General features: G+C 41.9%; 1 protein-coding gene and 1 long non-coding RNA gene across 13 annotated transcripts in view; one reads left to right on the top strand and one right to left on the bottom strand.

Moving 5' to 3' along the window:
* LOC309524607 (contactin-4) overlaps positions 1 to 26,247 on the top strand; it is a 547,669-nt gene that overhangs the window by 446,214 nt on the left and 75,208 nt on the right. For all 12 annotated transcript variants that reach the window (XM_082209344.1, XM_082209342.1, XM_082209337.1 and 9 more), the window contains one exon: positions 11,645 to 11,795. In XM_082209344.1, the coding sequence (XP_082065470.1) occupies positions 11,645 to 11,795 (151 nt within the window). The remainder of the gene's footprint in view (positions 1 to 11,644; positions 11,796 to 26,247) is intronic.
* LOC309525547 lies at positions 14,764 to 24,912 on the bottom strand. Its single transcript, XR_014216405.1, has 3 exons — positions 24,858 to 24,912; positions 16,100 to 16,234; positions 14,764 to 14,828 (listed from the first exon to the last, which is right to left on the bottom strand). It is a non-coding gene; the product is annotated as an uncharacterized lncRNA (long non-coding RNA).

Below are 26,247 nucleotides of genomic sequence, written 5' to 3'. Positions count from 1 at the left end.
TTTTCTTGTATTTTTATTTTTGTCTTTTACTTTTGTATTTATTGTTTTTATGTAATTCCTCTTTCTGAAACTTTAATAAATATTTTATAAAAAAAACACAAAAGGAAATTTTACCATCAAGAAAGATGCATTAGTGGGCGGTAGGTATAAAAAGGTTGACTACCCCTGGACTAGATGATCCTCAGGGTCACTTCCAACTCTATGATTCTATGAATGACCCAGATTTGAACTTCAGGGAACATAGGCATATTACAGAGGATTATGGGGAAATGTTCTAGGACAGGGATTGACAGATTTCATTTTTGCAAGATCTTAATACAACTTTAAGGCACATCAGCCAGATTCATGTGCAACAGAAACGGGGGGGGGGGGGGTGCCAAGAAGAGAATAGGCACTTTTTCCGCCCTGGAAATTATTTTCAGTATCAGTACTGAACTTCCTGCTCCTGGTTCCCCCCACCCCGCACCCACACTTTCTTAATTTCAACAGCCTAACTTAAGAAAGGAGAAACTCATCTTTGTTAGCAGCTAGAAACTTTTACAGATCTGTTGCAAATCATTCAGAAGTCATACATTGCTAGTATTACTAGTTTTGTCCAGTAGAAACATCATTCAGTAGTAACTGTATGTGGTATAAATAGAACATTCTGCATTTTTTTTTAATTTGGAAAATTTATAAATGGATTGATCAAGAAGTTCTCTAAGTAGTGTCCAATAGGCCAGGATTTCCTGGCTTGGTAGAGCTGGTTCTTATTTTCTCCTGTGCATCCATATCCAAGCTGTTTGGTCCATCTGGAACTTAAGCATGGGGAAGGGCTATAGCTTGCTTCAGTCCCTGGCATCTTCAGGCAGGACTGGAAAAGTCTCCTATCTGAAACCTTTGAGACAAGCTGCTAGTCAGTGAAGACAATACTGAGCTAGATGGACTCATGGAATCATAGACTTGTAGAGTTGGAAGGCATCCTGAGGGTCGTCTACTCCAACCCACTTCAATGCAGAAATCTCAACTACATCCTACATGACAGATGGCCACCCAACCTCTTCTTTAATATCTGCAAAGAAGGAGAGTCCACCACATTCTGAAGGAGTCTGTTCCACTGTCAAACAGCTCTTACCACCAGAATGTTTAGTAATAATCTCCTTTCTTGTAACATGAAGGCATTGGTTCGAATCTGGAGCAGGAGAAAACAAGCAAACCCTTTAGATATTTGAAGATGGCTATCGTATCTCCTCTCAGTCTTCTGTTTTCCAGGCTAAACATACCCAGCTCCTTTTGCCGTTCCTCACAAGCCTTGGTTTCCAGACCCTTGATCATCTTGGTCACCCTCCTCTGCACGCATTCCAGCTTGTCAATATCCGTCTTATACTCAGTATATAAGTCAGCTTCATGTGTTCCTAGACCTCCTAGTACCTTCTATACAGTATTTTTTTCTGTGCAGTAAATCTGTAATTACTCCACTATTTACACACTGAGGGGATCCTGAGTTTTAGTGCTTCTGATGTGGGCTTTTCACATTTTTAAGAACTTGAATTGTGCCACAGAGTCTTGCTTTAAAAGCATATTCAGGACCTGACTGCTACAGGTCCTCTTTTGGCACTCCATTCCCATCCCAGCCTCCTTATGCCTTTTTGTGAAATGAAAGAAGACAGCCTTTGGTGTCTGAGTTCCTCTCAGCTGTGCATTACAGCGTGGTAGCACTGACTGAATCATTATTGAAGAAACATGGAAGATTGCAAGTCTAATTACCTTGCTTTTTAAAATAAAAAAGAGGGGGTAAAAGTGAATGCCCCACAACACAATCTCTCCACCTGTTATGGATCATGCTGTTCTGCTGGGCCAAAGAGAAGTGGTGACCCTCTCCTTCTAGATAATGAGCAGTAGGGGTTTCCTTTATGTCCACTAGTGGCTGCTTATTTCTCTTTAATAATGTTCTGTAGAAGGTGCTTTAAGTCACATGTGCATGTGTGGTGGAGGCAGAAAGAATCAGTTTGGATTTGGACAGAGAGTGAAAACGCATTTCATAGTCCCGCCCCCACCTCCCCAACCAGCTAGCAAGAAGTAGCCACAGGAGGTGGCTAGAGTGCTGTTATATCTGCTGGGGACTGATGCTGCTTTTGGTCTGGTACTGCCTTTACAATTTCTTGCTTCCCTCCTGGCCAATCTGTATATTGGAAAAAATAAACAGATATTACAAAACATCCAAAGTCTTCAGTAGTCTCTCCACACATGGAATCTAACATTGTAAATCCTGGAAAAACACAGAGTGCAACATAGCTTTGATCCATGATCTGTAGCCAGCATGGTGTAGTGGTTAAGAGTGGTGGACTCATAATCTGGTGAACAGGGTTTGCGTCTCCGCTCCTCCACATGCAGCTGCTGGGTGACCTTGGGCTAGTCACACTTCTTTGAAGTCTCTCAGCCTCACTCACCTCACAGAATGTTTGTTGTGGGGGAGGAAGGGAAAGGAGATTGTGAGCGACTTTGAGACTCCTTAAGGGGAGTGAAAGGTGGGATATCAAGGCCAAACTCTTCTTCCGTGGGTATGCCTTTCTAGTGGGGTTTCGTAAAACTTCCACAGTAGCAAAAATGTGGATGTGACATGCATTCACTGGCTATCTAAGCTTGATACATGATCAGAGTCCAGCATTCATCTCCACAAGATGTAGTGATGGCTTCATGCTGACGTGGGTTTTAAGAAGCAAACAAATGGGTGAGCTGTGGGTAAGATCCAGAGGAGCTTCCTCCAATAGAGAAGACTTAAGATCTCAGAGCACATAGCATGTAAGCCTTTTCTGAAGGATAGCAGTATTTCTAATTAGCAACACACACACACATGCTACCTCACAGGAGCTGTGGTTTCCTACCAGTGTGCACTCTCTAGTTACTGACTGAACTATTCTGATGTGACAGAAGCATGTAGATTTAAGGTGCCAGAGTTCTGACTTCAGATTTCCCTCCTCCCCCACTAAAATGATAGTTCATGCCTTAACCACTGGTTAAGGGAGCATCATTAGATGCTCCCAAAGATTCTAACTGCTCAAAAGTAAATTCTCAGCATAAAACAGCCTATGTGCAAAATGTGTTGTGCATTGCTGGTAAGGAAGAATTCGGAAAAAGATGTAATACATAAAGATGCGAGCATTTTCCCCAGCTTCCCTTGGTGTTACTTGACCTCTGTAAGACCTTCATTGTTAAGTGCTTGTCCTCAGCCACTCTTCGACATTGGCCCATATGAGGGGGGAATTGTAGAAAGTCCTGTAGTGGATGGCAGATCGGTATTATCTCTCTCCTTAGCTTTCTTTAACAGTTTTTAAAGCTCTCTGCCAGAGGCGGGGGCATAGTTTCTTTTAACAGCCTCCATCGGGAAGCTGGCATTTCCTCTCTCCCCACCTCATAATGTCCAGGATTTAAGTGTTATTCTAGGGTGTTCAGGGAGTGGTAGTGTCTACCCTGCTATGGTTAGTTGTGTTCTTATCTACTTTTAGCACTGCTCCCCCCATAATTTCACAGAAGTGTATTCCCGCCCCCCATGCCATGCTGAAAATTCTCCTTCTGCATGGTGAAGGGGCAGTAGGATGTCTGCATGGGGTTCCTCATGAGCTGAACACCTGATGACATAGAATCCAGCTTGCATCTGATGACATAGGCATCCAGGCAGCCAGCATGGTGAAGTGGTTAAGAGTGGTGGACTCGTAATCGGGTGAACTGGGTTCGCTTCCCCGCTCCTCTACATGCAGCTGCTGGGTGACCTTGGGCTAGTCACACTTCTCTGAAGTCTCTCAGCCTCACTCACCTCACAGAGTGTTTGTTGTGGGGGAGGAAGGGAGAGGTGATTGTGAGCCACTTTGAGACTCCTTAAGGGGAGTGAAAGGGGGGATATCAAGTCCAAACTCTTCTTCTCTTCTTGCATAGAAGACTACCTTCCTTGAAATCTATGCACAAAGGCTGCAGAAGTCCACCCTTGGTGTTTGCAGGTTGAGGGCAAGGCCAGTGAAACATGCAACAAGGACCAGTGAAACCAGCAGCATGTCCCCACTGCCCTTTCTATGGTTTGGTGCCATAGTATGAACTTGCAGTGAACCAGAAACAGAACCTTTTAATACAGCCAGCATATAACCTTGCTCTGTAATCTGGAGCTCTTATCTATGAGACTGTATAGGCTAAGCCATACAAGCAGAAGAAACAATGACCAAGAAACTGACCTTGAATTGGGTGTTTGTTTGATAACGTGCATAATTTTTAGCCACGTGTCTGCTGTTCACATAAAACATTGGAACGAATTATGTTATGATATGTGCAGGCTTTAGTTCACACTAAACGTAACATGTGAGTGCAAATCTTGCTTTTAGACTTTCTGATGTGTCAAATTTACACACTGGGATTGTTTGATTGTAATCTAGTCCCATGTAATTCTCCATAAAACTGATACCAATATAACGTCTTTGGATCAAGATAGAAGACTTCCAAAAATGAGTATGTCAAATTGCCCGTCCCTCTCTCCTTCCTTACCAAAACCATCTTTCTTTTTTGCTGTCACCAGGTGTTTTGCTCCCTTGTACTGCTCCAAGAAACCTTTTGAGAATCAGTATAGATATCCGAGCAGTTTAGAGGCCTTGATTTCATAGGCATGGTAACCGTCAAGAACTATGTTGTCAGTTGCCCAATATTTTGTTTTTCAAACAGTTAATACAATTTGTGAGTAGATAGCATTGTGTCTGATATATTTCAAAGAGAATGTTCAATATTGTAATTTTAATCTCTTCTAAAGAGGAAGGTTTAAGGTGTTCCTTGAGCAGCCAGTGTTTGGTTTTTGCTGGGCATTTTTTTATTAAAAAGGATAGATGCCTACAAAGTGGTGGGGGAACACCCCGAAATTATTGCTGCTGGAGGAAAGAACAAGTAACATTCAACAAATTAGAATCCATAGTGGCAAAATCTATTAGGGATGTTACCTTTCGTATAAAAGAAATCCAAATAAAGCCATAGATTCTTCTTTAGGCTATTCAGCAGTTGCTATAGAAGTCTGCCTTACACACTGGTTACAAATTATAGTATAAAATCAAGGACTTCCAGTTTGTCTTGTACTAGATTAACCAGAAAACATGTAAAGTATATTACCTGTAACCAGAGTACTTGAAGGTTTCTGAATAAATGAGTGTAAGATTGGAGGGAATACTTTCATGTTTCTATGCTGTCAGAGGAACTGTGACCTTCTGGCTGCCTCCCAGTTCCATCAATAGAACAATAATAATAATAAACTTTTATTTGTATCCTACCCTCCCTGGCCAAAACCGGGCTCAGGGCGGCTAACATCAAATATAAAACACTGGTATAAAATCAAGCAATAATTAAATTACCCCCTAAAAACAAGTCAGGATCAAATTAAAATCTGAATTAGATGGCATTCCGCAGGATTTGGGTTGGGAACAGTAAATGCTCATCAGGCCCAGGTGTTTACGCTGTTCTTATATGGGCCTGTGAGAATGCTGGGAGGCCCTCTTTCGTACTAGTTCTTATACAAAAATGGGAGTCAGGCTGAGCCCTGACCAAAGGCCTGGCGGAACAACTCTGTCTTGCAGGTCCTGCAGAAAGATGTCAAATCCCGCAGGGGCCTGAGCTCTTGTGGCGGAGCGTTCCACCAGGCCGGGGTCAAGGCAGAAAAGGCCTTGGCCCTGGTCGAGGCAAGCCTAGTCTCCCTGAGGCCCGGGATCTCCAAGATGTTATTATTAGCAGACCGTAAGGTCCTCCGTGGGGCATACCAGGAGAGGCGTTCCCGTAGGTACGAGGGTGCCAGGCCGTATAGGGCTTTAAAGGTTAAAACCAGCACAAGTGTATCTACTGAATGACTAGGACAACACACATCTCATTCAGATGCTACCACATATACACATGGAAAAACCGTAAAGCATGTTTGTGTGTTTCACTTTGGTTTTACATGCAAACTGTTTTCTTTATAAAGAAACATTTTTCAAACCACATTTGGAACATTCCCAATCTGTGCAGCTGCCTTTTTAATCTTGTACAGCAGCTATTAAATTCCCTGCAACCATTTCTATATTGAAAGTTTTCCTGGACGTGTAAAAAGAAATTCAAATGGGAATACCATTATATAGGGAGTCCTTTGTTACATAATTTAAACAAGTATTTGTGTACGGGGGGAGAGGTAACAACAACAGGTAATCATACCTTAAAATGTATTTTTTTGCCTGTACATGAGATTGACCGTTCTGTTTTTAAAAAGAAAAACTCATCTCCAATAAACAATTTTTTGAAAAACTCCTCATAACAAACAAACAAAATTAAAACTAAACAAGAGGCATCCACTAAACATGAGCAGAGGTACATGGCATTTTTCATACAATATATATCTATATTGCATAAAAAGTGGATGTGTTTGCTGTATCTTAAGACCTTAAGACCTTAAGAATTTACCAAATCTTATTGTTGGGATTTCTTTTCAAGGGTAGGGACTGCATAGAATGCTGAGCAGCTTGCCTTCTCTGCCCATGCCCTGTGACCCTAATTTTCTCCAGAGTCTCAGTGAGATCTTGTTTTGTCCCTTTGTCAGGCTGCCAAACATCTATAATGGTCACTGGGCACTGGAAGTATTTTGCACAGGTATCTGTCAGGGACAGTGACCTGTCACTAAAATTCAGGCCTTTTCTCTCTAGCCACTGTGCTAAGGAAAATTATTCTCAAGGCAGTAGATGATGGTCTGTTTCATACGTTTTGTGGCAGGGCTGTATTTGAACTGGAATTTGGAAAATTGAGGAGACATGTTGGATTCATAGAATCATAGAATTGTTGGAAGGGACCCCAAGGGTCATCTAGTCCAACCCCCTGAAATCCTGGAGTATTTTGCCCGATGTGGAGCTTGAACCCAAGGGCCTGAGATTAAGAATTTCATACTCTACGGACTGAGCTAGCACCACTACTATGTGCCCATTGGAGTGGACAATCTCTGTTCTGCACCAGTTCCATCCCCTTTTGCTGCCAATGTAACTAGGACATCATATATCATTTATTCATTGGATTCCTTACCTGCCCTTTACCAGGTCCCAGAGCAGGGTAAAGCAATAAAACATAACATCATAAAACAACCATAAATCAAGGGAAATGCAAAATCAATTAAAAACAGTTCCATATATAAAACAATTCATACACACACACACACACACACACACACACACATTGCAAACATTTTAAAATAGTTCCACATGTAAAATCGTTCCAATACTTAAAAGGCTTGTTGAAAGGATTTTCTCTAAAGAAGGAACACGGATGCACCAGGATTCCCTAGCACAGTCAACCATAAGAGCTAACAGACATTGGGCAATCTCAGAAGAATAACCATTATCAAGAGCGCTCCATCCCAATTGGTTGGCCAAAAGGGAGGAGCAGGACACTGAGAAACACTGTTAACTGTCTATCTGCAAAGAATATATTTGTCCACTGTTCTGGGATTAATCAAGAAAATTTATGGAGGATAAGGCTGTCAGTATCTTCTAGCCATGATGGCTAACCTCTGCCTCCACAGTCAGAATGTGTCTGAATACCAGTTTCTGGAAACTGCAGGAGGGGAAAAGTTCTGGTGAGCCTGAGTCCTCCTTGCAGGCTTCCCTTAGGTTGTCCATGTGAAAAGAGGATGCTGGATTAGATGGGCCATTGGCCTAATCCGGCAGGGCTCTTCTTATGTGATACGGTCATGTAATTTTTGCGTTGATTAAAAGGAAACTCTGACTTGGATATAGAGACCCCAGGAGTTTCATAGGACTGTGTTGATGACAGAATGGGAATGGGATTCCTGTGCAGCACCTTGCCCATCCTGAAAGTATACTGGAGATGCAGTGGCTACGCACTGAAACAGCATGGGCAGTGGAATGTTCAGTTGTAGGGGGAAGGAAGGATTGATTGAAATGTCCACCATCTCCCTTTCTGTCAATGGGAGCCTCCACTGGATCAATTGGCCTTAAGGTGTCCTGCAAGAGGAGTGCTGATCCAGATGAAGGACCTGGTTCCTTAGGCCCAGAGGGTGATGCCTTTCTAATCTGAGGAATACTTCAAAAAGCTGTATTCTGTGTGCTGATAACAGACAAAGAGCCCAAGCATGCTTTGTTTCTGCAAAAAGTTACTGCAGTGCCAAGAGACTTAAAATTGGACGTGGAATGAATAGATGTCCTAAATATATTAAAAGTGAAACACGAAGCTGAAGCATTGCTGTCCAACAAATGCATTGCTAAGTCTGCTATAATTAGAATGTTCCTTAATTAGAGCGCTCACACAATAATGTGCTCTCCTTCATTTTGAATTAAGCAGCTATATTCTCTACTAGGAATAAGGGTACCTGCCTTTTACTGATAATTTTTAATGCAGACAGGAAATAAAGGCTTAATCATAATTCTTGGATAATATGTTCTTCTGTCGTATCATTCACAAGCCTCATGTTTGCCACTTGGTGTTCAGTAGTTATATGTTTTCCGTTGTAGCAGGCAAATGCTATTACGGTCAGACCGATTACTTGCAGTGCAGGGAAGGGAACCAGATTGAAAACAAGGGTTGATCTCTAGTTTTTCAGTGGGTTTTTATTGGATTTTATTATGATTATTTATTTTTAGAATTCAGTGAGTAAGGTTTCATTATGACTCTACCCTTTCCCTGAAATGCCTGGCACCTCTTCACTCATCATTGTTGGTCCTGCATTTTTTGAGCACTTATGGAACTTCCTTCATTCTTCTTGTTCCATTCAAAGACTTGCCCCTTCACACATCTAACATCTTGACAAATGCCAATGCCAGATCTCCTTCCCAACGCTATGCCTCGTTTCCCACCACTTCTGCAGCTGACGTAATTGTTTTATTTGTGGCCTGTTCTTTCCTTTCCGTCCTTTAACATTAGATTCCTCCCTACCCCCGCCAGAGTATTGGGTGATACTAGCCCAAAATGTTACTGCAAACAAAATGTCCTTCCTGTCTGCTGCAACAGCAAAGAAAGTTTGGGGAGGTACCCTGAAGGTCACCAAATCCTTGCTGGATGCAGTTATAGCTTCCCTGACACGTGTCTGTCCAACTCCTTAAACAGGAGAGCACACTGAAGCCATATGTTCCACTGTTGAGCAATTCTCACCACTACGAAATCTGCTTCCCTGGAATCACTACCCATTTGTTCTAGTCCTGCCTTCTGGAGCTACAAGAAAACGAGTCTCCTCCACCTTTCATGAAGCCCTTCAGATATTTGAAGACCTTAATCTTCTCTCATGTAGGCTAAACATACTCAGGACACACTCTGCTTTGATGATGTGCTTTTTTATTATGTGGCACCCAGAACTGAAGGCAGTACTTCAGAGGTGATTCAACTGGAGCAGAACAGAGTAGAACTATTGCTTTCCATTCTCTTTTGTAGTAGCTGCATCACACTGCTGTCTCATGTTCAGCTTGTAACAAAATAAGACACATAGACCCTTTGTACATGTAAGGCTGTCAAGCCAAGTCTCCCCCAGACTGAAATTATGCCTATGATTTTTTGTTTTAGGTATGGGGTTTTTGTGTGTGTGTATTGAACATTTTTTGGTTGCAGGCCAGAGTTCCAGTTTATCAAGATTACTTTGAATGTTCCTTGATTCTGTCCTTTATGGTGTTATATGGCATAGCTGTTAGGGGTGTGCACAAGCCCAAAAATGTGTCTTGTATCTCTGTGTTTTTTTTAAAAAAACAATCAGTTATGTTTCTGAAACCCTGTGCTCTGTCTGCTTTGATCTTTGTTTGAGGTTCTGAGCTGCTCTGTATAAAACAATAACAAACTCTGACAATGGCTTTAACTTCTCCCCTTTGAGCCAAAGTGGATGAAATTTACAGTCACAGGAGCCCCTCTTCAATGGATCAAGGCTGCCAAATTACAGATAAATAAATCTAGGAGCCTTTGTAGATGAAATAAAAGGAACTCACTTTCTTCCATAACCCATTGGGAGAGTGGGGGTTTGTCTCTTGCTCTTTCATATCTTAAAATAATTAAGAGATGGCTGAAGTGTGTATTTCCCCCCTTCCTGAGCTTGTTTGATGGGCCTGCAGAGTTCCAGGTTTTTGTTTTTAAGATTAAAAAGCTTAAATTAAGCTTTTAGCTTTTTTAAAACAAAACAAAAAAACCTGCTTTTCTTTAACAAAATAAACAAACAAATCCAGAGCGCTTTGGTGCTTTGCAGGCAACATTTTGAAAACTCACACTTCTTGCAAAGCCCATTGACCTAAAGAAACACAGAGATAGAGGAAGACATAGAGCCATAAGGTACACAGACTTACAGGAACAAACCACAGTTCATAGGGGGCGTGATCTGACTTGAGAGATTTATTGACATTTATACTGATTATCACTTAAATTTGCAATCATGGTATGATGAACATACATGGAGGTCATGAAGCTTCTAGGGCAGGGGTCTGCAACCTTTAAGACAAAAAGAGCCACTTGGACCCGTTTCCAAAGAAAAAAACAACTGGGAGCCACAAAACTCGTCATTATAAAAATAACTTTTTGTCACTTTTTATTATTATTTCTTTGTTTCCTGCTCATAGAAATAAACATTAAATTAACAAGTTGCCTTTTTTTGTGTGTGTGTTCTTCACTCCCCTTCAAAACAGTGACCAGCGTACATGCCCCCTTTCAATGCAGTGACCAGCGTACATGCCCCTTACAATGTAGCGGGCGGGCAGGTGACGTCGGGACGGTGCGTGACTAACGCACGCACCGCCCCCATGCGACGTCACAGCCAGTACAGCGCCCGCCACAGTGGGGAGTGTCAGGGCACACAATGCGCCTCCTCCCCTCGCTAGTATCCGCCCCAGAGCCACGGCAAAGGTGTAAAAGAGCCACATGCGGCTCCGGAGCCGCGGGTTGCTGACCCCTGTTCTAGGGAGATGTGCATGTCTCATGCTCAACCTTTCCTAAGTGGTGATGTGGAGTTCAGGTTAGCCTTCACAGGATAAGTCTCCTTTGATTGACAGGGGACTTGAGACTTACTGTGCCTTTGCAAACCAGGACCTCTAGTATAAATGTACCCTAGTTGTTCAAGATGCCACACAGACAGTAAAGGTTTTGTGAGAAGAGGCTCTTACATAGTGTCCAATATTTGTAACGTCAGTGAAATCATACTGCAGATTTGACTTGGATCTAGAGGGAGGTGATTCTCCCTTCTTGCTTCAGACTGCTTCCCACCAAATTTTCAGGTTGTTCCAGAGACCTCCTTCAGGAGCAGCTTTACAAGGGGTACAACATGATGGGGAATTGGCAAAAAGCAAGGCTCCCTCCTTGCACAGAAGTGCATCTTGGGGTGCAAGCCATTGTTTCATTTATGTGTTTGCTTAAGACATCTTCTCTTGCAGCCAACATGGTGCTCTCCGATGTGGTACCCTTCAAAGTGGTTAGACTACAACTTCCATCATTCCAGTCCATTCTCCATGTTGGCTGGAACTGCTGGGAGTCTAGAGAGCACCAAGTTGGTTATCCCTGCTTTAGAGGCGCCATTATGAAATGTACTTGTGTGTGCTGTACATGATCAGTAGTGAAGAAATTCAGCTTTTTAAAAAAATGCTTTATTAAAAAGGAGTTGGATAATACTTCTCATGTGATCTAAGCCCTTTTACCTATTGTCTTTCAGCTGTAGGTCCAGATTTTTCAAAAAACTTCTTGAAAAGGTTAACTTTTGTCAAAGTTGGTGGTGACGCTTCAATCGAGTGTAAACCCAAAGCTTCTCCGAGGCCTACCTTTACCTGGAAGAAAGGAAAAGAGATCCTAAAAGACACTGAGAGGTAATCTTTTTTTAAAAAATAATAATCTATTGCTTGTGTTTTGTGACTGCTAATCTTTTTATATTTCCCATGAATATTGGTTTGACAATGATTGTTGTGAAAAGCTCTGGTGTTTGCTGTTAAGGGAGAAGGAAACCCTATTGATTCCTAAATTCACTGTACATCACCTGCCTCTTCATATAGTTTAAAGAACAGTATTTTTGTTTTGACTAGCTTCAAGAGAATAGCTATCAAAATACCATTTTAGAGAATCCTTCAGATCATTGCAATCTGTGAGAGTCCTGGTAAACAGAAATTATTTGAGGATCAACTAGGCAATTGCAGTGTTTAGTTTGTCATTTGCAGTGGCAGGGGAAGAGGAAGAGGGAGGAGGGCTGAGTTAGAGTAGTGACAGCCCTGCAGCATTGCCTAGTATCTGCAGCCTAGAATCATAGAATCATAGAGTTGGAAGAGACCACAAGGGCCATCGAGTCCAACCCCCTGCCAAGCAGGAAACACCATCAGAGCACTCCTGACATATGGTTGTCAAGACTCTGCTTAAAGACCTCCAAAGAAGGAGACTCCACCACACTCCTTGGCAGCAAATTCCACTGTCGAACAGCTCTTATTGTCAGGAAGTTCTTCCTAATGTTTAGGTGGAATCTTCTTTCTTGTAGTTTGAATCCATTGCTCTGTGTCCGCTTCTCTGGAGCAGCAGAAAACAACCTTTCTCCCTCCTCTATGTGACATCCTTTTATATATTTGAACATGGCTATCATATCACCCCTTAACCTCCTCTTCTCCAGGCTAAACATGCCCAGCTCCCTTAGCTGTTCCTCATAAGGCATCGTTTCCAGGCCTTTGACCATTTTGGTTGCCCTCCTCTGGACACGTTCCAGTTTGTCAGTGTCCTTCTTGAACTGTGGTGCCCAGAACTGGACACAGTACTCCAGGTGAGGTCTGACCAGAGCAGAATACAGTGGCACTATTACTTCCCTTGATCTAGATGCTATACTCCTATTGATGCAGCCCAGAATTGCATTGGCTTTTTTAGCTGCCGCGTCACACTGTTGGCTCATGTCAAGTTTGTGGTCAACCAAGACTCCTAGATCCTTTTCACATGTACTGCTCTCAAGCCAGGTGTCACCCATCTTGTATTTGTGCCTCTAATTGTGCCAAGATGGGTGTCACCCATCTTGTATTTGTGTCTCTGCCATGTTTGGGGACGGGGGATTGAGGTGATACAGAGGAATGTGTAGATTGTAGCAATAGTGCAAATAACCAAGGGCTAAAAGCAGGGGGAGGGAGGTAGGGAAATAATTCAGGCTTTCTGCTCTGGATGAAAAGATGTCATGATTCCAGGTCCATCAGGAGATAGAAAGCTGTCCTGCCAAGTTAGAAACAATGCAAGGACAGTCCTGGGAAGCAAGTTTTTTTAGAGTCCAGGTCAACCCAGGGCTTGGCACTGCTTGGTCACTGAAAATTGTATTGGAGTATTGTAGGCAGTAATCCTTCTGAATCCCAATTGCTGAGGAGGACAGGAGGGGAGAATGCTGTTCCACTCAGGTCCTGGGCTTCAACAGATATCTAGTTGGCTACCATGAGAATAGGATATATTTATTTCATAAAATTTATATAGCGCTTGATCGGTAATCTCAAAGTCCTTTACAAAGGATACTGTACCAAATGGGTCTTTGGTTTGATCCAGCAGTGCTCTTCTTCTTTCTTTCTTTTTTAAAAAATAAATAAATAAATAAAAAGTCCTTCCAGTAGCACCTTAGAGACCAACTAAGTTTGTTATCAGTATGAGCGTTCGTGTGCATGCACACTTCTTCAGATTTTAAGTAATTCTTCTTTTAAAAAGCAACACACATGCATTTCAGTTTTTGGAAAGACTTACGGTAGGCAAAAGTCTTAGAGATATGGCTATTTTGTGAAAGATTTGTCAGTATCTTTTTTGAGATATATGCGTAATAGGTGGTATCTGGGACTGAGTGTCTGGAGAAGTAATAGGGTGGATCTTATTAGGCTGCTGGGAATCTTCCTCTGGAGGCTGCCACTGACTGCGAAACAGAACCAAGTGTGATGTTAGATGCTTGCCCAGGAGGCAAAGCCTATCTTGAAAAGGGAGCTTTATTGCTTTAGCTTTCTTACTCTTCCAGTGAAGCAGAGCTACTGTACACTACACCCTTAATGAATAACCTGCCCTGAAGACGTCTCTTACTGGTGCTTGAAAGCTATACAATTGCATTATTAGGAATTTTGCCCTGGGGTACAATTACATTATTGCAGTCATTAAAGATACTTCATCTCCATAATAATGGAAATCCTCTCTTGGAGGCATAACTGCATCAAAGTAAAGCTTAGAAACCTCACTCCAGAAGGTAAATTATGTATTGCCGTGGAATAAGATTCAGATATATATGTTAGAAATTTAACCTCATAAATAAAGAAAGCTCCCTGGCAGCCATTGATTCGGAAGTTCTGGGGTTTCAGGAATACCCAGTGCCTAGTATTTACTTTCAAGAGCATATCTTCCCATATGATAACATTTCTCAAACTTACGCAAACCCCTTTCCCAGCAATGATTTAAGGAATTTGGAACAATCCATGATCCAAAACCTACTTTCCTTCTAGCCCTGAACATCCAGTTTGCATATTTCCCATTGTTCTATTGGCACAATATCTCCCATCGTTCTACACACACCCACACACACCCCTACCTTAATTCTTTAGTCTCTTCCAAATTCTGACAACTTCACATGGCCTTTTAAAATTTAGTTCAAATTCAATCTTGTCAGCATGTGATCAGTGTTTTCAACAACATAGCTTACATATTTCACCTGTCTTGTATGTTTTTATAAATTATATACATACACCCAAAATATTATATAATTGTGCTTAACACACACTCTCTCTCACTTTTGGAAACCTTCATGGTGGTGCCCTCCATATGATGATGCTAAGAACACATAGAATACCTGTGTTGGTGACCACTCCTCATCTTCCTCTGAATATACTTCCCTTGCTGACCTTCCTCTATATTTTGCTTTCCTGCAAATTAAACCCACTTCTGTTTATCCTATTTTCAGCAGCTCTTATAAGGAATTCTTTCTTTTCTTTTTAAAATATATGGAAATTGTTGCCATGCCTGCCCTCTTAGAGGATCCATCTCTATAACCGCCAGGAAAGGAAGCTGGATGACAGGTAGCAATCGCCCTTTTAACTTTCAGAAGATTTTTCAGAAGATAAAGAGATTTAGAGCTATCTCTTTAGGACAAGTAGCCTGCACTTTGATTTATACACTGACTGCCTTTGTAAAGGGCTTATCTTCTAATGGGGTGCCTGAGGAATTTGATCTTTGTGAATTTTGATGCACACCTTCCAGACTAATGTGCAAATTGCACTGGCTTATGCACTTCCTGAATGTCCCAATGCAGCTGGTAGCGCAAAATGCATTTTAAAATGCAAAATTCAAATCTTGAGAGAAATTACGTTAGAACATATGAATTTAAACGCAAATATTCGTGCAGATTAACAACAAAAAACAACAAATATTAATGTACACATGTGACAGAACGGGCTTATGGATAAACATATGTGAACAGGACACAGATTGTAAAGACACCCAATCACCCGCCCTTGTGTTCAAAATGACTTCCGTGTGGCAAATTTAAACCAGTAAATCAATGATCATGCCAGATGATAACAATCTGGTTTAGTGAATATTTGGCGCGCACAAGGCACTGCAGAAACCATTGCTAAAGGGGACTTAGTTTTAGATAAATTGTCTTTGGATAACTGCAGACAAGTGAAAAGACAAGTGAAAAGTGCAGACAAGTCTTCATATACAGAATGCCCATGCTAATTCTTGCCTCAACGTGGCTTTTCATCTCTTCCCTTGTTACATCATATAGTTTCTGTTCAGACCTACAGTGTCCGGTCAGGTATCTCTTTTGCCATCAGAAACCCTTGCTTCCTCTTCTGTAGGCCAATTTGTTTTCTTGAAACGACTGTTCAAAATACCCACTCAAAAGAATCTCGTTTCCTAGTGCTTCTCAGCCAGTGTCTCCTGCCAGATGTGTTAACGGGAGTTAAAAAAAAAGGTCTGAAAAATGTATTTCCCATTGTTATTGTTCATAGTCAGTTCTCACCCTACTAGTACTTGCCCTCTTTTGTATCACTGCTCAGTGTGCATTTTGTTTTTTGTCTGACTTTGTTAAGGCCTGAAATGACCCCTATATTTGCAGCAAATATTATAAAGGTATACTACTACTCATATAATAGCAACACCTGCAACAATACAAAGAAGGCCTACATCGTACCTTTGCAGTATGATTTGACCTAGATATTCTAGATGCTCTCAGTAGCTTCATGAGAATTCACTCGCCTCTCCCATTATACCGTAGTGCTGACATGCTTCATGGTATGTAAGTGCTGCTTTCTTGCATAGACCTGGACTGTTTTGAAACGAGACAAGTTACAAATGAAAACCTGAAGGCAACCATTCAGGGCTGATGCCTCTTTTTATTCTCCTTCCATCTGCTTAGTTATTACAAGGCAACAGTACAAGTTGCTGATTTTGCCCCTTTAAAGACAGAGAAGATTGAAAGAAGCACCTGCTATGAATACATGGTATTTGAACTTCCAGTGCCGAATAATCCGCATCATAGAATAGCTCCCTTAGTCTGAATGTGTGGCTTACAGATCTAAGTTCACATGGCAACAATATCAAAATCAGTTTATCACATTGTACATTTTCTCCTCCCACCAAAATAATGGGAGTTTTGGGTAACCAGGACTATCATGATGACTATGTACATTATTTGTAAACATGACCATTTGAAGCTCCCTGAAAGGGCTAATCCATTAGGCAACCTAATGCAACATTCCCCACCTGCAGCCCTCCAGATGTTTCAGATTAATTGTTCTGTGAAAGAAGACATCGATCAGAAAAAAATACATTATTTCTTCAGTTTAATCTATGCTAGTGGAATTATACTGACAGATGTTTCAAATGTAAAGTTTTGGAAGAGAGATACGGTCCCTAAAAGGATCGTTGCCCTATATGAATTCTCTTCTTTAAAAATGTAAGACTTAGAATCATAGTATTTGTAGAGTTGGAATGGACCCAAGGTTCCCCTGCAATGCAGGAATATGCACATGGTCCATATGGTGAGCCACCACATTGGCATTATCAGCACACATTCTACTCTATAAAAGCACACATTCTACTCATGTAAAAACACCAGGCAGGCCCCACAAATTACCCAGAGATGCAGTTTAAATAAAAGGACATATTCTACTCATGTAAAAACACGCTGATTGCCAGACCGTCTGCGGGCCGGATTTAGAAGGCAATTGGGCCGGATCCAGCCCCCGGGCCTTAGTTTGCCTACCCATGCTCTAAATAACAGAGCTAACTGGCATTTCTTTGATAGTGCTATTTCTTTCAGGCACAGAAACGGTCAAATAATGAATAACATGGATTTTCACCATTACATCCTGCCCTGATAAAGTGACTAATGGCACCATGTAAATAGCTGTCTGAAGTTTGAATTCGCCTTGCAGCATTTGAAATTGTTCTTGGATGAAAAGTTTATGAAATGGTTCACTTTACCTTGTATTTAAATGGGAAATAACTTGAGTACCACCTATTTCGACAATTTTAGACCAGGAACAAATTTAAACGTTCATAATTACTAGGGAGTGACCCCCATTGAATAGACTTGGTGTGCTGCCCGCGGGGGCATGGCACCCGGCACAGTGGAGGGGTGCACGGTGTGTGTCCAGGGGGCGGCTGCAATGGTACCCCCCTCCCCGGTGTTGCCGGGGGCGATCCACCCCCCCATTCCTCCGCAAGTGTCGGGAACTGGAAATATGAAAATGAAATGATGACCTGTGATCTGGGAGGAATCTTCCACAGCTATATGCCTACTCTGGTGCTTCATTCAGTACTAGCATAGATTTGAGGACTAAGGAGCAGCGACAGTCAGGCAAATATAGTTGTTGCCACAGTGCAAGATAAACGATATGGATGTTGCCAGGAAGCAAATTCTGATATTGCATAGTGACTGTGTTTTCTTAGGTATGTTCCTAAGAATATTACTGCATTAATTATAATATTATTATATTAATATTACTGCATTAATCTTTGCCAGGCAGTAGAATACCTGTGGTTCACATGCAAATGTCTTAACACGGTGTGAATAACACAGAAGTTCACGTGAACAAGTCTTACAAGTAGAAAGGAAAAGAGGACGTAAATCATAGGTATTTTGTGGAGATGTAGTTGTGAATTATTTTTTTCTGAGCTCTCTACTTCATTAGAACAAGAAGACAATCAATTTACATTCAAACCTTAGCTCTGAGAAGTTCACGTAATGAGTTTTAAATGCTAGGCAATAATTATATGCCTTAAGGAAAAGTATGTTAGGGAGGTGGAATGGTGGAAGAGACATTTCTAAAGACCTTTTCTAATTCTGCTCTTATGTTTTGGATGAACTTTTCATATGTATATGTTTTCCAGAGATTTAAAATGTCTCTCTAGATATTTAAGATCTGTGTAAATATCAATTACTAGTGAAGTGGGTAATTTGTTGTTTTACAATGAGCAGTTTTAGTTGAAACTAAGGAGGGGGGTAATCTTATTTTCTCAAAAGATTGTGCCTTTGGGCTTCTATTCAAATAGCATCAGCTAGAACAAATAAGCTGAGAGTGCATTTACTGCTTATGTTCTAATCTCACAAAATGGGCCTAAATGGGTTTCTGTCAGCACTTTATTCACGCAGAAAAATCTGTATTATATTTTTCTCATTCTCTCTCTCTCTCTCTCTCTCTATATATATATATAGTTGAGCTTCTCAGAGGTTTTAGTTGTGATGAGTGTATGTTCTTCTAATTACCTGCTGAAAGTACTTGTTTTCCAATGGCAAAGTTGTTAAAACACCCGTACAAAACTAGAATGTTGTTGCTTATGTGGCATCGTGTGTTTGTAGCCTTTCTTTATAACTCCAAAGAATGCAGTTGGCTTCTTTGTGCCTCCAGTTACAATTATCCCTGCATAGAAACAGGCATAATAATATCTCAATTCCCTAAGGTGTGACTCAGTCATTTATGGAATATTAATTGCACATCTGTAGAAATTGTTCTATTATTTTACGTTTTTAGAGTGCTTCTATTTCTTTTTTAAAAAAACAACTCATACTTTTTGTAGTTTGCTTTTATCTTGTTATACGCCACTTTGACATTTTCAGGCAGTGATGTGGCTTTTAAAATAAACAAATAATCTCAATAGACTCCAGACAGAGATAATTCTGAGATCATGATACGAAATACACTTTCCCTTTGCGGCTGGCTGGCTGGGGGAATGTGTTTTTGGGTGAAAAGACATAGATATTGGATACTGGGAGATAAATAAATAATGGCCACTTACCCAGTCTCTGGGTGGGAGGCAGTTGTAGCTTGTCATGGCAGAGCCTTGGCTCCAGAGACCAAAAGGTCTCTCCATCGTGCAGGCAGCTGTTGGGGATTTCCCCTGGCTGGCCACAAAGGAGGGTGGGATACTCCGCTGTCCCCTAGTTTTGCATTGGCCAGATGTCCTAGCTACAGTGGTGCCCCGCAAGACGAATGCCTCGCAAGACAGAAAACTCGCTAGACGAAAGAGTTTTCCGTTTTGGAGGTGCTTCGCAAAACGAATTTCCTATGGGCTTGCTTCGCAAGACGACAATGTCTTGCGAGTTCCTGCTGGTCCCCCCCCTTTTTCTAAGCCGCTAAGCCGCTTATCAGCTGATCCGATCAGCAGATAAGCCGCTAAAAGCCGCTAATAGCTCTAATCCGCTAATCCGTCAATCGGCTTGCTTCCCAAGACGAAAAAACCGCTAGACAAAGAGAATCACAGAACGGATTCTTTTCGTCTTGCGAGGAACCACTGTATATAGGCCTGCTGCGCCTGAGTTTGGAACCACAGTCGGCTGAAGAACAAAGAAGCAAATTTTCTAAAAGCTCGAGCAAAGAGGAGTGTCAGGGACAACCAAGGAAATAAAGAAATAGTGCTTAACTCAAAAGTAGGCTACTAAAATGTTATTTTATGTGTCCCACTTTATGACATAGATGTGCTTCTCTGCACATTTTTGAAGTGGAAGTGATTTGAGAAGGGTGACAACTAAAATCTATGCAGAAGTGCAGTGCAACTTGGGGTAGCGCCATAGCTCAATGGAAGAGCAAGCTGCTTTCTATGCAGAAGGTCCCAGGTTCTCAATTCTCAGGAGAGAGAACTCTCTCTCTGAAGTGATGGAGAGAGTTGGATGGGCCAATGTTCTGACTCACTGTAAGTCAGCTTCTTATTTTCCTGTGTTCCTATGCGTGATCATGCCAGGATATTTTACAGCTTTGCTCCATTTCTTTTTATTTAATCTCCCAGACACAATTTAAAGTGTCAGCCATGACCTTTAAAGTCCTAAATGGCTTTGCTTAAGGACTCTCTCCCTTCACAGTCATTAAGATTAACCAAAAAATAAAAATAAAAATGTTAATCCTCCTGTTGCCAAGTAAATGTGTCTCACACAGGACTTTGTCCAAGTTGTAGCTCTATAGATATTGGTTTAGTCTTCAGAGTTCATGCCAATTCTGGCTGGCAAAGAGTATAACGATACCTTTAAGCTCCCTGTGTACACAGAGACTTCTAATCTCCCCAGTGTTGAAGTTTATAACCAGAAACACTGCTGTGGTTTATGACACTGATAGGTGGAGGTGTCATGCTAGGTAGTTTCCAGGGGTCTTGTTTGCAAAGCTCTGATCTCTGTTCCAGGCCGTTAGCAGCACTATGTCTCAAAATTACTGTTTTTCTGTCTCAGTTTCTGGAGAAAAGTGAAGGAAGAACCACGTAGATAAATCCTGTAGGGATAATGGCAACAATATCTACTTTGTAAGGTCTTGGCCTTATGGACTCTTGGACAAAGTTTGGACATGACAACAGTGGTCAATGAAAGGGCACTTAAAGAGTCAGTTTCCGCAAAATGAGTTTGTTTTCATTTGTACCTTGAATTGCCTAAACAAAGACAACAGGGCTGCTATATGTTCCCCACCCCTTAACAGTATCCACTTATTTTCCTTTGGGGTTCCCAGTGTCATTTGACCTGGTTTTTTTTTTTACCTTTGTTATCAGTAGCCTCTGAAAACAATATACCTGCAGTTAGTTGTTCCTCCTACATAACCTAGAGATATTTTTATACAGGTTTGACCTCAATAATCTTGTAACTACAGGGAGATCATTAATAACTATAAATACTTCCCCTCAGCCCTTTCAAGATGATGTTCCATCAATTTCACGCTTGCCTTGAAGACGTGAAATTGTACTTTAGGGGGAAAGTTCAAATGAAGATCAAGCATAGCGTTCCTGTGTACACAAATATTAATAAACACTATTATGGAGCATATTCGCTTGGACAACTCTTAACGCAAAAGAAGTAGCTGAAAGAAGTACACTTTTAGTAGAACAAATTGTGCATTTTCTTTTCTGGTACTTCTTAGCATTTGTAACCGGCCCAAAACCTAGCGTGTGCCTATCTCAGACTTGGTTATAAGGTCCCTGGTGAGAATATTGGAAATAGGTTGTAGGCAGCAATTTGCTTCTTTGAATGAAGTACATTTAACATTCTGTATGAGATTAATATTAAGAATTAGCTATGAACTAGTGAGACGAAAAAATCTAATTGCCCATTTTTCAAATGCAATAGGCTAAATGCAGCTCAGTGTGATTGCCAATTATAAAGACCTCCTGAAGTTTCATTTTATTTTAACTTTGTTCTTCTCCTGTGGATGTGGTGCATTTCCCAGAGCCACCTTCCTTCCAATCACACAGGATTCCATCCACCTCTGAGTTTTCTAAGCAATTTACATCTTACAAAATTGAATCGCTCTTCCGAGTGATTGTGACTCACAGTTCCTAATTATACAAGGTCAGTTCTTCCCTTTAGATTGTCATTTATGATCATTCCTTGTGAAAGTGGATCCCCCTATAATAATTATATTTTTGTATCCCACCCCTTTCTGAAATGGATGAAGTATGTGTGTGTGTGTTTGGGGGAGGGGGTGTTCAGGAGAGGAAGGGCTTAATTCCAAAGCGAAGGCATAGCAAAATGTGCATGCTTCTTGATCGCCAGATATCACCATGGAAGGTGTTTTTTGTTTGCTTGCAGACATGGGAGCCATGTTTCACTTTTGCACATAATAAGCCTATTCATTTCAATCCAGGACACCTGAAAATGAAGTAGAAGCTGCACACACATTTGTGAAATACAGGTGAAACTCGAAAAATTAGAATACCGTGGAAAAGTTCATTTATTTCAGTAATTCAACTTAAAAGGTGAAACTAATATATGCGATAGACTCATGACATGCAAAGCAAGATATGTCAAGCCTTTATTTGTTATAATTGTGATGATCATGGCGTACAGCTGATGAAAACCCCAAATTAACAATCTCAGAAAATTAGAATATTAAATGAAATCAGCAAAAGAAGGATTGCAAATAGAGCAATATTGGACCACTGAGAAGTAGAAGCATGCATATGTACTCAGTACTTGGTTTGGGCCCCTTTTGCATCAATTACTGCCTCAGCGCGGCGTGGCATGGATGCTATCAGCCTGTGGCACTGCTGAGGTGTTATGGAAGACCAGGAAGCTTCAATAGCAGCCTTCAGCTATTCTGCATTGCTCGGTCCCATGTCTCTCATCTTTCTCTTGGCAATGCCCCATAGATTCTCTATGGGGTTCAGGTTAGGCGAGTTTGCTGGCCAATCATGCACAGTAATCCCATGGGCATTGAACCAGGTTTTGGCAGTGTGGGCAGGTGCCAAAGTCCTGCTGGAAAATGAAGTCAGCATCCCCATAAAGGTCGTCTGCAGAAAGAAGCATGAAGTGCTCCAAAATCTCCTGGTAGACGGCTGCGTTGACCCTGGACTTAATGAAGCACAGTGGACCAACACCAGCTGATGACATGGCTCCCCAAATCTCTTTTCTCATGAGAGCAGCTTTTGCATCTCATTTGGAAACCAAGGACCCAGAGTCTGGAGGAAGAGTGGGGAGGCACACAATGCCAGATGCTTGAAGACTAGTGTGAAGTTTCCACAGTCTCTTCCAACATAACTGGTAATATGACGTCAGTTCCAAAGTGCGGATCACTTGCTAAGTAGGTAAGAAGGTAGAACTGTGGCTAGAATTTGGGCTGCAGTCCTGTCTGTATCCACGTACCAAGGAATAAGCCCATTATCTCAATAGAACTCCTGCATAAATGTGTTGCTAGTCTGGAACTGCTTTATCTAACAGGCAAGCACACCTGTTGCAGTTGATAGCCCAGACACACCACCATTTGCCCTGATGGGACTCAAGGCAGAGTGGAGATGAAAATGAGAATGGCTAATGTTGCGCATGTGATGTCAGACCGTCACATCAGGCCCCCTCAATCTTCTTGAGAAGACGGCACCTCTGCCTGTGAGTGCAATGGGACTCAAGAGAAAGGCCTCCCCTCCAAGATCCCAAAACACAGGCAGATTTGTAGGCAGGAATATGGTCTTTCTCCTTTGCCCCCTTGATGCAGGGGTTTTCCATAAGAAGAAAGTCTTGGCTGGAAAGTCATGGCTGCCTCTCTTGGTGTCAATATGAATAATCTCCATAAAGGTAAAGGGACCCCTGACCATTAGGTCCAGTCGTGACCGACTCTGGGGTTGTGGTGCTCATCTCACTTTATTGGCCAAGGGAGCCGGCGTACAGCTTCTGGGTCATGTGGCCAGCATGACTAAGCCGCTTCTGGCGAACCAGAGCAGCTCACGGAAACGCCGTTTACCTTCCCACCGGAGCGGTACCTATTTATCTACTTGCACTTTGACGTGCTTTCAAACTGCTAGGTTGGCAGGAGCAGGGAGCGAGCAATGGGAGCTCACCCCGTTGCGGGGATTCGAACCACCGACCTTCTGATCAGCAAGTCCTAGGCTCTGTGGTTTAACCCACAGTGCCACCCATGTCCCTAATAATCTACATAATCACTTCTTAAACTTTGTACTATGTATCATTGTTTAGTGTTGCTTTCCGAGGGGTGGGGGAGTGGTTGGCTAGTACATTTTCTTGCCTTTCAGTTACGACATGAGATTCTGCTTGAAGTTTAAAATCCAGATCTTTCTGCACTAAAGTTCATGCATAGAGTGAAGTAAACGGGGAGGCTATGCTTAAGTAGCAGCTGCAGCAGAATGCAGACAAGAGTTCAGTTTAAGTTCTCCATGTTCTGAAAATATTTTTGCTGTTTTTTTATTATCAGTCATTTCTACGGATTTTAGAATCAATTGTGTGTAAGTCAGTAAAGTGCAGCTGGTTCCATGGCAGACCTATAAAGTTCTTCAGAGACCCAATTACTTTAAATGGGGGGGAAACAGTTAGATGGGATAAACTTAAGACAGGCATAGGCAGACTCGGCCCTTCAGATGTTTTGGGACTACAACTCCCATTATCCCTAGCTAACAGGACCAGTGGTCAAGGATGATGGGAGTTGTAGTCCCAAAACATCTGGAGAGCCGAGTTTGCCTATGCCTGACTTAGGACAAGCATGCCCTGAAATACTTTCAGGTGCCAAGATGTTACATGTGGGGTAGTATTCAATTTAATATTACTCAGATACATTAATTTCAATGGGTATACTCTGATTAATACTAAGCTGAATACCACCCACTATTTCCCCTGATAATTGATGACATTGTGTAGTATCATCATCATTATGTAATACGGATAGATACCACATTTGAATTCAGCCTGTATTGATTTCATGTGCTGGGCACTATGTACCTAATCCAGTGTTGGAAAGCACGAGTACAATTCTTGCGCACAGATAATATTTAAAGTGAACAAAAGGCTTGGATTTATTACTCCCTAAATCACTGGTAATTTCTTTATAATAATTAGAATTGCATCTTTCATTCTCCACTTCCCTTAAATATTTGTCATTATAAAGCATTTACTTTCATTCAAGATTAATCTCTTGAGCAAAAAAGTTTCATCAGCTCCTGCAGACGTATTAGTCATTAGAGCATATTACCTGGTTGATTTCACAGCTGTCTCCAGATTGTTTGCCAGTCACTGAATCAGCTTCTCTGGTAGAAAAAAAAATAACTGTCCATTATCTGTAAAGATTGCACGAAATGATCTGTTAAACATTGGCATTTCCCCATATTATGCTTATGTGTCTTTTAAAAGAAACAGCAAATGGTATCAGTGGTAAACAGCTGTAAAGACCATTATATTGGCAAGTACCGCTAAACTGTGTTTTCTCTCAGAATAGATTTTTTTATTGGTAGATACTCAGTGCACCCCCTTTTCAACATCTTGTTATATAAGCTGTTGCCAAAAAGCTTATAGATGACATTTCTTTAACTTTTTGCTTTAAGATACCTTGCTACCCATGAAAGAAAACATTAAGAAGCATTCATGGGATTTTTTTTTTTTAATGCTTAGCTAAGCATGAAATATTTCTGACTTGTATGCTTAATCAACAATCAGAATCTGTAAGATCTGCTTGCAGCTAGCAAATTGATGTGTTCATAATATCAAGTAGGTAGCGGCATAATTTATTATGTTGCTGATATTTAGCTTCAGCACAATAATGCTTCCTTCTGGAGATGTAGGCCTCAGGTGTCCTTCCAGATGTTGTTAGATATACAAATAATAGTAATAAAAATAAGCCACCATCAGTTCACATTGCAGATACAGTGACCATCAGTACACAAATCTTAAATTAATATAAGTTATATTAACATATAAGTTAATATAATATAACTTATTTTAACATATAAGTCAGTGTTTCCCAAACTTTTTTGGGCAACGGCACACCTGTTTAATGAAAAAAATCTCGCGGCACACCACCGCTGTACAGCCCCGTGACGTCAGCGCGCAGCGTCACGCCGGGAGGGACGCACGAAAGTGAAAGTTTTTTCCCTCCCCCTTGCCGGGGAACCTCCAAGCTTTGGGGGTGGGAGGAGGCAGCAGAGCGAGGGACTGAGGGACGGCGGCAACTGAGGCGGTGGCGGCTGTTGTGGTGGCGGCGGCGATAGCGGGCGGAGGAGGGGGCGGCGGCGGGGCTTGAGGAGCCGTCGCCGGGAGTTGCTGCTGCTGTTGTTGCTGCTGCTGCCCGGACATGCCGGCCTCCTCCTCCTCCGCTGCCCCGCCGCTCGGCACCACCACCGCGGAGCCGGCCCCGGCTCGACGCGGATCCTCGCCGCCGCCGCCTCTCACCGCCCGACTCGCCCGCCTCCCTCCCACGGCACACCAGCCAATGTCTCACGGCACAGAAGTGTGCCGCGGAACACCGGTTGGGAAACACTGATATAAGTTAATGTAAGTCCTCCAGACGTCCAAATAGGTATCCACACACAATTGATGCCTGTATGAAACATGTTTGAATGTAGCCACGGTCCCCAGACCATTGTTTA

Source organism: Podarcis vaucheri, assembly GCF_965113315.1.
Source record: "Podarcis vaucheri genome assembly, chromosome: 2".
NCBI classification, from domain to species: domain Eukaryota; kingdom Metazoa; phylum Chordata; class Lepidosauria; order Squamata; family Lacertidae; genus Podarcis; species Podarcis vaucheri.
The sequence above is the reverse complement of the archived record's forward strand: the minus strand, read 5'-3'. Positions and strand labels throughout refer to the sequence as shown.